This window comes from Hyposmocoma kahamanoa, unplaced genomic scaffold, assembly GCF_003589595.1.
Source record: "Hyposmocoma kahamanoa isolate Upper Pololo Valley unplaced genomic scaffold, ASM358959v1 84, whole genome shotgun sequence".
Taxonomy (NCBI): Eukaryota; Metazoa; Arthropoda; class Insecta; order Lepidoptera; family Cosmopterigidae; genus Hyposmocoma; species Hyposmocoma kahamanoa.
Genome location: NW_020654229.1, coordinates 2,360,342 through 2,373,968, shown reverse-complemented (window position 1 = coordinate 2,373,968; position 13,627 = coordinate 2,360,342). Strand labels below are relative to the sequence as shown.

The 13,627-nt window shown below is 35.3% G+C and overlaps 1 protein-coding gene across 1 annotated transcript; it reads right to left on the bottom strand.

Annotated features, from left to right (window-relative positions):
• Positions 1–644: 644 nt before the first annotated feature.
• On the bottom strand, positions 645–13,103 carry LOC113234532 (solute carrier family 25 member 44). Its single transcript, XM_026469876.1, has 7 exons — positions 12,953–13,103; positions 9,514–9,665; positions 8,384–8,473; positions 6,955–7,086; positions 4,020–4,203; positions 2,241–2,368; positions 645–851 (listed from the first exon to the last, which is right to left on the bottom strand). Exons 1-7 carry the CDS (start codon positions 13,059–13,061, stop codon positions 657–659), a joined length of 990 nt encoding a protein of 329 aa, XP_026325661.1. The 5' UTR covers positions 13,062–13,103; the 3' UTR covers positions 645–656.
• Between the last annotated feature and the right edge of the window lie 524 nt (positions 13,104–13,627).

The following is a 13,627-nucleotide window of genomic DNA, read 5'->3' as shown; positions in this document are numbered from 1 at the left end:
GGAATAACTCTAAAACTAAAGGGATTAAAAAAAATCCGTAGTGACAGTTCTCGATCATGTATAAATATAATTAATTATCTAATTTTTGTCCTATTAACCTGTAGCATTTCGAGGATGAATCAAAAAAATGTGAAAATTAGAGGTCATTTCGTGATTTTTATCTATAGAGGAAACTTTATTGTTCTATGTTTCTGATTAGTGTCTATGCTTGAATATATCGTGTAGTTACTCATACAATATTTTATTTTTAACTTTAAAGTGGATATACCCCTCTAAAATCAAATCGAAGATTAGGAGTTTTTCCTCTGCTCCCTCTTAAAGTTATAGTATTTCATCGACATTTGACGTCACACGCCAAGCGTCGCCGACAGCAGCTGCGGAATTCTGCATTCACGAGCATGGCGCGAGAATTCCGCGAACATGTATGACGTGATTTTCGGCTCGTATCTAGTATGTACGTTTCACAATTGCCCTTAGAGTGCATTAAGCTATTTACAATATCGTTACAAAAATTCTAATAAGTAAATGAAGCCTTAAGTTAATATAAAAAAATACGTGTTTTCAATTATTATTCGCGGTGGTGGGCGTTCAAAGTTTGGGAACCTATGCTCTACGGGGTTGTAAATAAAACACATGTTCAACAACGATCATTTTATTCACCAACGCACTCTTGGCCTGTATTCTTCGCTGACCGAAACCCGCTTAATGCTCTCGTAACCTAAGATGATGCTAAATGAGAAGCAGGCCGATTGCACGAGCCGTGCCGAAAGGCCTTTCGCGTACAGGCCGAACAGGCCTTCTTCGGCCCAGAGATCTTTGAACACTTTTCGCATTGTTGATATTCCTTCCACCTGGAATACAATTGTAAAGTTTAGTTGTGGACGAACTTGCGCCTGGTGGTAAGCGACACGCCTGTGCATAACAGTTGCAGTGCCACTTAGAGCTTTAAATCGCAAAGATGGGCGGCTAGTCCCATGTGCGGTAACCTATCACAAGTTTTATGTCCGAAATAACTTTTTTTCGAATTTTCATTACATCGAAAACCGAATTATAACGAAACAGTTGTTCTTTCACGATATGTTGGATGTTTATCGCAAAAACACGATTAGATTCGGTTAAGTTAGGTTTAAAAGAAAAAAAAAACATTTTCCTCTCAAAATTACTTTCGAGGTTATGATTTCGACCAAACGTTATTTCTGGAGAATGTCATTTCGGATTACTTATAGTTAACCCCCATGTGCCTGTAATTTCACCGGCACCGTCTATAATAATACGTATTAAGGCTGAAAACTGTGTTCTTGTGTTGTGCTATTCCATAACTTATGGTTTCCTACGTGCCGGGGCATTCCAACTGTATCAAGCCATACTTTTTTGTTCATACTCCGTTCAACCATTTATTTACTTTTGATAGCTCAATCAAAATCAATTAATGATGTCCTAATGCGTTTCCGATTCGATTTTTTACAACAATCGATTTTATTTACGATGAATATTTAATCATGAATGAGAGCGGGTTCCAAAAAGAAGATATTATCTGATTAGGATCGCGATGTTGCGTTTGACAATTTGTGTACTCATGTATTAATAATTAACGTTAAGGTGATGATTCCCGTTCATATGGATAAGAATATGACAATTCATTAGAATAAACAATAAGAAATTATTATTAGTAACATAAATATACTTTATTTCTTTTTATTGTAATTTATTAGAAAGGTACTAAAATTTATCAATTTGCATAATCTTCGTTACATAATCTGTTGGCTAGATAAATATCGGAGCTACAGAGCACGTCGCTTCACTAAAATTAAAACATAAAAGAGTTCAAAAAGTATCCCATTTTTTGTGTTGTATGCATTGACTTACAATTATATGGACGTCGGGTCCGCGCTAAAAAGTGTCCGCACTTGTAAGGCGCTAAAATCGTATACAGAGCGCGACACTCCGCTTTAGTCGTCATTTGTTCTACGGACAGCGCGATACTGCGATGACATAACAATTTAAATTTCGAATAGGTTGACTTGGGACATTTTTTCGTGGTTTTTGTATTAGACCCGTCGTCCATTTATTTGTAAGTCAATGGTTGTATGTCAATAATTACAGAACTTCGGAGGCATGCATATGTCAAAAGTTAAATAAATAGTTAGACGGAGTATAAATAATTTCTAACTTAACTATCGGACCACGCAGTTCCCAGAGTGGTTACCACTCTGGGAACAGTAAATTGAAGGAGTACAGACCTGCAATCGCGCCCGCACGATGTCGAGCGGGTTGGTGAGGATGGTGGTGGTGAAGCCACCCAGGGTGCCTGCCACGCACTGGATCAACAGGTGGGAGACCCACTGCGGGCTTATTTTCAGCAGTTCATCTGAAAAATAAACATTACTTATGACAAAAATCTTATGTAACAATAATCGGAACTGAGGGAGTTTTATTTAGCTAAATTAAAGAATAACGTGGACATTCCCTTTTAGAAAACGCGGGTCTCATCGGAAGTGATTATCTTTGAATATGCGTATTATCAATTGAAATTTGAGTTTTTCATTGGCGTTACTATTTCTTATTAAATATTTCTTACAAATTACTGTCTCAAAAATAATATTGTAGATGTGTTGCAATAGGTCTGTACGTATTTAACCCTTTGACCGTCACAGACGTATTAAAGCGTCAACGTTCATTCCACCTTTTTGTCGCCTTTTCTCCGGTTCCTGGCCACTCGTTTTTAAATTTTTAATCGTTCTTTGATAATTCCTTCGCCTCGCCATTCTGATTTTGTTTTGTTCCATTGTCACTCGTTTTCTCGTTAATTTTTTTGAACCGTTCACCAGTTACCAATAATCTCTTGTGCGATAAACATTTTAAAACGGGAATAATATTTATTACCGCTATTTCTTTACCCTCTTGAATTTTGAACTTTAAACTTACTAAGTGGTTACTACAAGATGTATGGAGGTTGCGGAGGCTGCGGAGGCTACTACTCTCCTGGCTACATTACAATCCTACAGAACATTCAAAGCGGTACCGGCAGCGGTACATGCGTTTCAAGCAAAACCCCTTAATTTTCAATTGAAATTTATAAATAAATACTAAGATAGGTATTCCATGTATTATTTGTATATTCTAGTTAAGTATGGATTCATAGTTGCATTTTATATTCAGTTATGTTCTTCTTTAAATTAGGAGAATTGAAGTGATATAGGTGGAAATTCATAACATGTCACATCACTAGGCTTGGCGTCTAGGGAACGAAACTAGTTTTTTGTCAATGGCGGTGAAAACGTTAAATACTTTAGCCATTTTAAAAAAGAAACATGGGATAACCTATATATTTGAATGTCTCGAAATTAAAGAGTAAAAATAGAAATTTGTATATGCATTGATGACGAAATGGGTATGTCCATACTAGGAAAACGTTCATACTTTAGGTAGATTAACTCCTTCAATGTCGATTAAGTGATAGATAGAAAGGCTTTGACAAAAAATATTTATTTGATAAAATATTCATTTTGTAAGAAAAAAACTTTTTATTAAATTTGACCGACTTCTGCTGTCCCGATTTTTTTCTTGCCATACTATGAAATCATACTTATGAATCTATTGGCATTAAAAAAAAATCTAATCAATTTTATTCATATTGTATGAAAAATACTTTATGAAATTTGACCAACTTCGGCTGTTCCGATATTTTTCGTCCCACATTATATTCAAGAAACGATTGGCACTAAAAAAATTTTTGATCAATTTTCATGGACAACTAACGCTTGACCAAAACATTGACTATGCCAAAATTGTTTTCACAAAAAAAGACAACGGTTCCTAAGACAGTTTCCTTTTATCTTCTATGGTTTCGGATTTCCCCATACTGTCCCATTTAAAAAACACTCTGTATAGCTGGTCAAAGTGTTAAAAGGACATTACGTAGAAAAATAAACCACAATAAAAAAAAATTTTCTTCTCAAAAACACGGACTTATCAAACGCCCTCGTAAATAATAATAAAAACTTATTGATAGAACCAACCTTGGTAAGCGGTATACAACGCCCACCACAACGCAGAATTAGGAACATACGCAGCTAGAGATGCGGCATATCCCTTATAATAACCTAGTGGTCCATGAAGCTGGTAAACTTTGACAGCAACTTCCTTTGCTAACGCCGCCTTTGACATACGCTTATTTAAATCTAACCCCAAGGGATTTATTCTCTGAGGACAAAAAAATATCTTATAACAATAGTTATTTTGTTTTAGAAATAAAATATCCGAGTATATAGCCAGGGGGCATACCACCACCTCTTAAAACAATATTACTTTAACCTTACATTGACTTTTCGTACCATGACGCGCTTAAAGTAAGGTTATTATAATGTTAAAACTATGATGTTTTATTGGCAGCTTTTTGACTATCTAAAAATAGGAAGGAAATAACGCTACATGAACTATATAATGCCATCTCTTTCTTTTTTGATGTTCCGAATCGTCCTATCGTAGCACAATGTTAAAGTACTTAACATTATTTACATTCAGAGAATTTTAACTGCCAAAAAAGAAAAGTATGTAATGAAATCTATTAAAATTTCGTTGTTTTCAATTATTTTTCCGCATTTTCATGAAGAAAAATAAATAAAACTGCTGAGTTTTGATTGTCACGTTGTGAATTCGGAATTATAGTCTAGTGTCAACAGTTAATGTCGCCAAGGAGCATATAGATGTCGCTGTCATAATTTTACGAAGTAAACATCGCGTATTTTTATTTACTGAGAAATTATTTCCTATGTGCTGTTAAATAAAATAATAAACAAACTATTGAAGATATATGTGTAAATAAATAAGTTCAACTTAACTTTTAATCATTACAAATCAATATTAAGACAATAAAAGTGAAAATAATATTGTTTCCGCTGCGCCCAAGCAACTATTTTAAGATTGCAAAATTTGACATAAGAACAATATTACTTTAATGTCAAAGTCGCGTCATGGTACGAACAGAAGTATTGATATTATCCCAGAATTGTTAGAGATATTATCTTTATTACACTAAATACAGCCTATTTTTGGATTATACGGAGACGTACACACAGATATTTTAGCTTTCTAATTTGTGATTTCAGCGCAAACGAGAGTTAATAATATTTAAAAGTGATATAAGGTCCATTTGTCCGATGAGTTGCCAGGGATGGATTATTTCGTCTTTATTTCTGGTTATATACTCGATGAAATAAAGTAAACAAAGAAGCAGCAATCGTAAACTTTTTCTTCAGGCATCAAAATACCGTAAAGAAAAACATGAGCTTGATGTTAAATGACTTTTAGAAATAATACGATTACAAGTTATTACTTGATTAAAAAAAATCGTTTGTTACCTCTGTTTCTGTAAGTTTTTAATAATGTACGTTTTTGAAACAGACAAAGTATTTAAAGATAGAACGTTTGCATTTAATCTTTAGTGAATACTGCTAATACAAGCCGTGAAGCCGTGGTAGCCTAATGGTTTGACCTACTGCCTCTCAAGCAGAGGGTCATGGGTTCGAATCCGGGCTCGCACCTCTGAGTTTCTCGGAATTTATATGCGAATTTTTTAATTTGAAATTTACCAGCTTTTCGGTGAAGGAAAACATCGTAATGAAACCTGCACGTTGAAGAAGGTTCACAACCCTCGGAAAACGTGTGAAGTCTCCAACCCGCATTGGGTCATCGTGGCGGATTATGGTCTAAACACTCGTCGGAAAGGAGACCGGTGCCCAACAGCGGGACTTATAAAAGGGTTGATGATGACTACTAACAAAAAAACCTAATAATTACATAAAAGTAATGAACATATTTGAGGATTGTGTTTCACGGTATTCTTTAAATTACAAAATGGAAGAATGATATATGGCAGTGTATTTAGACGAAAAATTGTGTAATTGTAAATATTTCTTTTATAATACAAAGTGACGGGACGAACAAGTCGTGCGCCTGGCGGTAAGAGACACGCCTATCCACAACAGTTGCAGTGTAACTCAGAGCTTTAAATCGCAAAGAGCTTAGGGGCACTCCCACTGCGCCGTAATCCTGAGACATAAGTCGACAAGTCTCATGTGCCTGTAATTTCACCAGCACCCTTCAAAACTGGAAGACAGTACAAAGGCCTGACAACAAGCACATAGAAAAAAAGTTCGTGAGGTCCGCTGGTTCGTTCCGTGGCTTAGTTGGTATAGAGTCTGGCACGGTATGCTAGAAGACGTCGGTTCGAATCGAGTGTTCGACCTTTGTATTAATAATTATAACAAACTAGTGGAGTAATTTCACATAAAACAATTGAATATAAATTCAATGCCAATTTAAAATTCAGAGTATATGTATTTGCCTAATTTTCAAGTAATACACATAGGGTCGTATTCTAGAACTCTAATCAATGCTCAAGTCAGGATTTGAGTATGGTTTAAAGCACTCGAAATCACACTCAAGTCCCTGCCATTAGGGTCGTATTTCCAGTGCTTGTGTTTCAATTGCAATCCTGACTTGAGCATTGAGTAGAGTTCTAGAATATGACCCATAGAGTCCACTACACCCACTCAGAAATACCCACTCAGAAATACGGAATTTATTAAAAATGAAAGGTAAAACATTAAAGCAAAATATGTTGTTGCATTGTAGTAGCCGTAGAGCTCCTTGTGAACGAGTTCGTCCAGGAAAGTACTGCCACCTTACCTATTTCTGCCGCCAAGCAGTAATGTCAGCATTACTGCGTTCCGTTTTTGAAGAGTAAGGGTGCTGGTGAAATTACAGGCACATGGGACTTGTCAACTTAGTCTCAGTCATTTAAGGCTCAGAGTGGCACTGCAACTGTTAAGGACAGGCGTGTACCATCAGGCGAATGCCTTGTTCGTCCCGTCACTTGATATTATAAAAAAACAAAAAAAATCACCCTTTAATTTCGCCAAGGCCGAGCTACAACTATTTGCGACTACTTACTGTGTTGTTCGAGCTACCGGCGGAAGCTCGCCCTTTGACAAGCCCTAGCACCATGAGATGCTGACTGAGAACATCGAACGGCACTATTATGCTTTGGCCAACTATAGACGCACAACCTCCTCCTATAAAAGACTGAAAATAAAAATAATAATCTATTAACCAGTTGGAGGTGTCCACGAAGTATAAAATCACGAAGAAGAAACAGTGGTGTCATCATCAGTTACGTATTTCAATTCATATTTAATTATAATAGATCAATTGCTATGCTATGTGTTCTAATAATTGAAAGTATTCAATATAATCAGTACAGAGTACTAAAAAAAGCGACCTCAAAAGTACGTGGAATTACGTCTATTTGCTAAGTTTTATAGAAATATCCCCTAGTTCGCCACTATACAGGACTTGACACCGGAGATAATAATAATCGATTCTCACTACTCAAAGTAAATTGAGAGATAAACGCCTTGAATTGGAGAAATAGCAAAATCAACCATTAAAATAATTGCTCCTAAATTAAAGTTAGGCGCCATTTATAAAAATGAATCTTCATGCGTGAACAGCCACCCTTAAAGGTGGATACTTTTCTTCAAAATGAAATGGGACCACTATGGAAGTACCCTTACCAACAAAAAAAGAATCATGAAAATCGGTTCACAAATACCGGAGTTATCGCGTAACATACATACAAAAAAACAGAACATACAGTCGAATTGAAAACCTCCTCCTTTTTTGAAGTCGGTTAAAAAGTACAGAAAAGTTTGTAAAGCGAAGGACAGACCGCGTTCATAGGGGGCGCCACCAGCGTGCGAAAAGTCAGACGGAACGAAACGTCAATGATGGTAACGAATTTCCAAGCGGGAAGGTGAGGTAGGTAGATTAAAGAGAACTCGGTCTATCTGGAGCGGAGGATTGTAAAGGAGGTGAGTGTTCAGTGAATAGAGTTATTGAAAAGTGAGTATGTTTACTTCCTTCCTACGTAAAGTATCGTATGTCGAAATTGCCAAGTTTATAGGGGAGCGTTTTAATGTTCTGTTTTTAACACACAACTGTTTTAACTGTTTTTAACATGTTTTTAAAACACACACAAATACATGATTAACTCAAATTATAAAATAAAAAAATATTTATGAGTTATTTTTAACCGACTTCAAAAGGAGGCTCTTAATTCGACTGTTTTTTTTTTGTATGTACATTAGACGATACCTCTTTGTGAACCGATTTTGATGATTTTTTTTTATTGGAAAGAGGGTACCTCCATAGCGGTCCCGTGTAGTGGCGAACTAGGGGATGAATCCGGGTTTGCGCACTTTCCGGTAACCGATTTCAATAAAATTTGGTAATTAAATATGTAATTCCACGTACTTTTGAGGTTAAAATTACGCCCGTATAAAATTGTCTATACGACTATAAAAATCATTTTAGACTATACCTTCATATTAGGAGTAATATCGTATCTGCCAAGTTCATGCCGAACGCCTTCATATGTGGTAATGTAGAAAACGCCTGATATTATCTGAAACTGTAAGAAAGATAATATTACTGCCCAAATCAACTAATATATCTCACTCCTATGGCCGTATTCTAGAACTCTACTCAATGCTCAAGTCAGGATTTGAGTATGGTTTAAAGCACTCGAAGTCATACTCAAGTCCCTGCCATTAGGGTCGTATTTCCAGTACTTGTGTTTCCAGTGCAATCCTGACTTGAGCATTGAGTAGAGCTCTAGAATACGACCCTTAGATATCTAAGGAGGGACTTAAGAGCGCCTTCAAATTAAGCTCTTGCATAACAATGTCTCGAGTAATAGCCCGATATCCAGAATGTGTAGATATGACAATGATATCTCGACTCCTCCTACGTAAAGTCTCGTATGTCGAAATTACCAAGTTTACAGGGGAGCGTTTTAAAGTTGTGAATTCACTAAATTGAGTACAACACGTGACTTTAGCAAAGAAATGCTTAATTAAATTGTAAAATGATAAAATACATTTTGGTTGTTTATCTTGCCGATATCTACGATTTTATAATGCTCTGTGTGAGTTTTGCCGAATAAAACTGAGAAATAAACTCACGTGTTATGCTCACTTCAGTGAATTAAAAACTTTATAACTTTATAAGTGAGCAGATTTGAAAAAAGAAAATACTGTCTGGTCGGTATCGTGATGTTGCCTTTGACAATTTGTGTACTCAAGAATTAATAATTTAGTTAATAAGGAGTCAAGTGATGATTCCCGTTCATACGGAGAAGAATCCGACGGATTAAACGATAAAAAATTATTACAATTATTTATGCTCTATTTCTTTTATTATAATTTATAGACAGGTATCTAAATTTATCAACTTGAATAATCTTCCGGCTCGATAAATACTTCCTGTATTGCATTTTTTTGTCTATGTTTGTATGTCAATAATTACGGAACTTCGGAGGCATGCGTATGTCAAAAGTTACATAAATGGTTGGACGGAGTATAATTATACTATGTTACTTGTTGAAATTGAATGAAAGACTAAATAATTACCACAGACATATTATGTCTGTGATAATTATAGTATACTTACACTCGAGAGCCAAAAGCCTCTGTAGAGGCCCGAAAAACCCTCATGTCGGTATATTTTTGAGATAGCGTCCGTAACACCCTTGTAGGCCTCTTTCTTACGCTGCACTTGAATTTGAGTCTTAACTAACGTTAGAGGATATAATGCGCATCGTACTAAAAAAAAACACAGAAGTTTTTATATACAGGGTTATTTTTAAAATGCTAACAACCTTTTAGGCTATTGATAATCTCCTTCGTCCAGTGTAATCCCCTGCAAAGATCCCTGTCAGGGGATTCAAATCCACCAGTCAGTAATTTGAAACCAATAACATAACCTCAGGCGACTGCTGGAGCTGCCTCGACACTGTAGCGCCTCAGGGATGTTCGCGGAGGCTACGATTGATAGTTTTCAGGCAGTCGTTCGCAAGAGAGTGGCATCCCTGTTGGCCAGAGTGAGAGGCAGCACCAACAGTCTTCTTAAGGTGGTAGCAGAGAGGATGGACACCCCAATCCTTAAGTATTGGATGTCCATCCTTGTTTATGAAAATGAACACTGCATTCTACTAACATAGTTGGAAGTACCTAGTAAGACTACATGGACAAGTCTGAAATAAATTCTTTCATTTAATTTCATTTCATTACAATTGCCAGTAATTAATTATTTATAAAATTGTGTCATCCCTAACGAGTTTTTGGTTTGAAGGGAGAGATTGTAAACATTCGAATTCGAGTAATAATTCAAGTTAAAAAATATATTGTTCAAAATACTGACTGATCTGTTTTGTACCGCACCATTTATTTAAAATCTTATTATAACGTACTGATTATATTGTTTTTACTTTTTCTTTTAAACTGTAAAGAAAATTGAGTAATTGAAAAAATAATTTTCATATATTCTTGAAGCTATATAGTTTGCCGTGTAAGCCAATAAGTATGATGTAGTTGTTATTGTTGTGTATGGATCATGTTGGCTTTCCTATACAATAAATAAATAAAGTTCAGAATAGGAAATTGACGCTGGAAGAGATATGTAGTAGATTAATATAAAATTAAATTTTACAATGTTTTCCTGTTTCATCTACATTACCTATCTAGCAATAATTAATAGGTGTGTTCCAAACTTTATAATAAAGAGAAAAAAGCAAGCCTTTTTCGTAACTGGTTATGGAAAGAACAAATCTGCATTCGCGTAACTGGAGGTTTGAATATCATCGCCTTACTCTCTCATACTCGTATCATAAAGCACAAAGTTACTAAAATACTAAAACTGGATTGTATATACAAATTTTGCACTTAGATTTTACATCACATTTCCTTCGTATTCACAGACTGGCTTTTACCTATTCTTAAAGTAATGTATCCAAATTAACACCCTTGATAAGATACGAGTTTGAGAAAGGCATCGATATGGATATTCAAAACTCCAGTTACTATTTCTTCTATATATTATATTATATATAATACATTCCTTTTTAATAACTGGTTACGAAACAGCGAGGGAAAATCTTTCGCAACTTGTTATGAAAAACAGTTACATAGATGAATTAAAAGGTAATAATCGACTAAGTATATAATCTACCTGCTAACCTATTTAAATTCCAATTATGCGAGCAAGCCATGGGCAGTGATAGCATAAATAATGAGTATTGACAAAAAATGTTCTCTATACCTGCCATCATTGGTTGCCTAGCAACATTCTAACATAAGGCGCACTATAAGTTTCCGGAACTGGCCACTTACATAAACAATATTTAAAAAGTTATATTATTAGAATACAGTTTGTTTCATCTGACTGTCACTTGTTTTTACATTGTGGTGTCATTTTAGAAATTGGTTGTCTACATCACTATGGATTTAACGCGTGAAAATTTTCGTAGTATGATTTTCAGTGTAATTTAACAGCTCAGCGGAGCTTCACTCGGCTTCAAACTGCGCGAAGCACTTTAGCGATGAAGCACCACGCAAGACGATTATTTATAGCTGTTTTACAGAATTCAAACGCGGTCGTGTGAATATCAGTGACGAATTTCGTGATGGTCGCCTGTCCACTGCTGTGAACAACAAAAACATCGATGCTGTGCGCCGTATGATCAAAACAGACAGGCATGTGACATACAATGAGATTCGGGCATCTTTAGGCATAGGCATGAGTCTAATACAATTAATACTACACAAACATTTGGGTGTGAAAAAGCTGTGCTCTCGGTGGATCCGACACAATTTTACTGAGGCTCAAAAAACGGATCGCGTCACTTGATGCAATGCCGTGGTTACCAGATTCAACGAAGGGGCGTCAAATCTCGAAACGCTAACCGTTACTATGTCCCACACCAAGGACATAGTAACGGTTGGCGAAACATGGATTTATGTTACGATCCCAAAACAAAGCAGCAAATCGAGCGTATGGGTCTTTCGAGATGAGCCGAAACCAACCAAAGTGGCGCGCGTGTAAAGTGCCTCTAAGTGCTTCTTTTTTTAATAAAACTGGAAACGTGGCTACTGTTGCTTTGAAGAATCGTTGTACCGCGAATAGTGATTGATACACGACCATTTGTTTGCCGGAAGTTATTGACAAACTCCGTAAAAATAAATGTAAACGCCGTATCATCTAGCACCACGTTATTGCCAGTTCTCACACGGCCAAACAGACAAATGAATTTTTGTGGGTGAACAACGTTGACCTTATGACCCATCCTGCGTACAGTCCTGACCTAGCACCTTGTGACTTTTATTTATTTCCAAAAATTAAGAACCGGTTACGCGGTCAACGATTTTCATCACGTATGAAAAATATGTTTCAGAGATTGTCACGGAGGAGTGGCATAAATGTTTTCAAAATTGGTTCATTCGTGTGAAAAAGTGCATTAACGCTACCGGAGAATATTTTGAGAAACAATGAATTCATTTCTGATCATTTATAGTATTTTTTTCATATTCATTCCGGAAACTTATAGTGCGCCTCACGTATATCGAATTTAGGTAAACGATTCTTTTATGGGGAACTGTATACGTTTTTACAATAAGATTCCGAAGCATATATTAAGATTACCATTTCCTAAGTTTAAAACTTACATTACAAGTATTTTAAACGAAAAGTCATATTACAAAAAAAACGTAGACTACGTGTTAGATAAAGATGTGTGGAAAAAAAACAAGGCTAGATTCCACACAAATATGATTCAATATGGATTCTATAGCATTTAAATTTATTTGAAAAGAGCAATCCCTAGAGTTTCGTGCTCGTTCCTCTCGGGCAGGTCAGCGAACGAGCAGTAGCTTAAAAAATGACGTTTTCATGGAATAAATTATTTTTAATTTTGACTTTAGTTCATTTAGTAACAATTGGAAATTCATATTCACAGTATTCATTATTTCATTTCAGTTATTTTATTTTATATAATATGAAATAACAAATCAATTTAAAAAAAAATTCATGTTTTTTTACATCTAGTAGGACTCACCTGTGAAACTGCTTAAAGTGTACAAGGGAAAGAATTTCGTCTTATCCATCATGCTCCACTCTATAGTTGTAATTAACTGCGGCGGAGGAGACTCCACCATGGTGGCCATCTTGTTATCTTCTTTGTCCCTCCCTTCTCGGCTATTTTCTATCACATCTACCCGAGAATTCCATAAGCTAAGTAACATCTATATATCTATGTTTACTATATATTATAAACACTAAAAAATATTATTATTTTTTCAATTGAAAAAAATATTTACACTACTTTTAACGCTTCCTTATTCTTTGGTAAATCAAATTTATGGTAACATTGATTTGTCTAAATTAGAACAATGTACATATCACATTGACAAAAAAAAACTTTTTTAAAAATAAACTTTATGGGCTTCGTATTAGATACGAAGTTGGAATAATTGATTTCTTTAATCTCTAACAGAAAAATAAATATATATTTGTAACAACACAGACTAGTTAGTTGTCTATTTTTCTATTATTTAATATGTATTTTTTTTAACTTTATGATATTTTAAAATGATCGAAGTGCTGTATTTTAACAATACACGTGCTGATGTGTGCTGTTGTGTTCTTCATAGTTCAAACGTTATACAATCTTCACATTTAAACTGCAACAATGAGAAAATACGTTTTAGTTCATATTAGTAGCATGACAGCG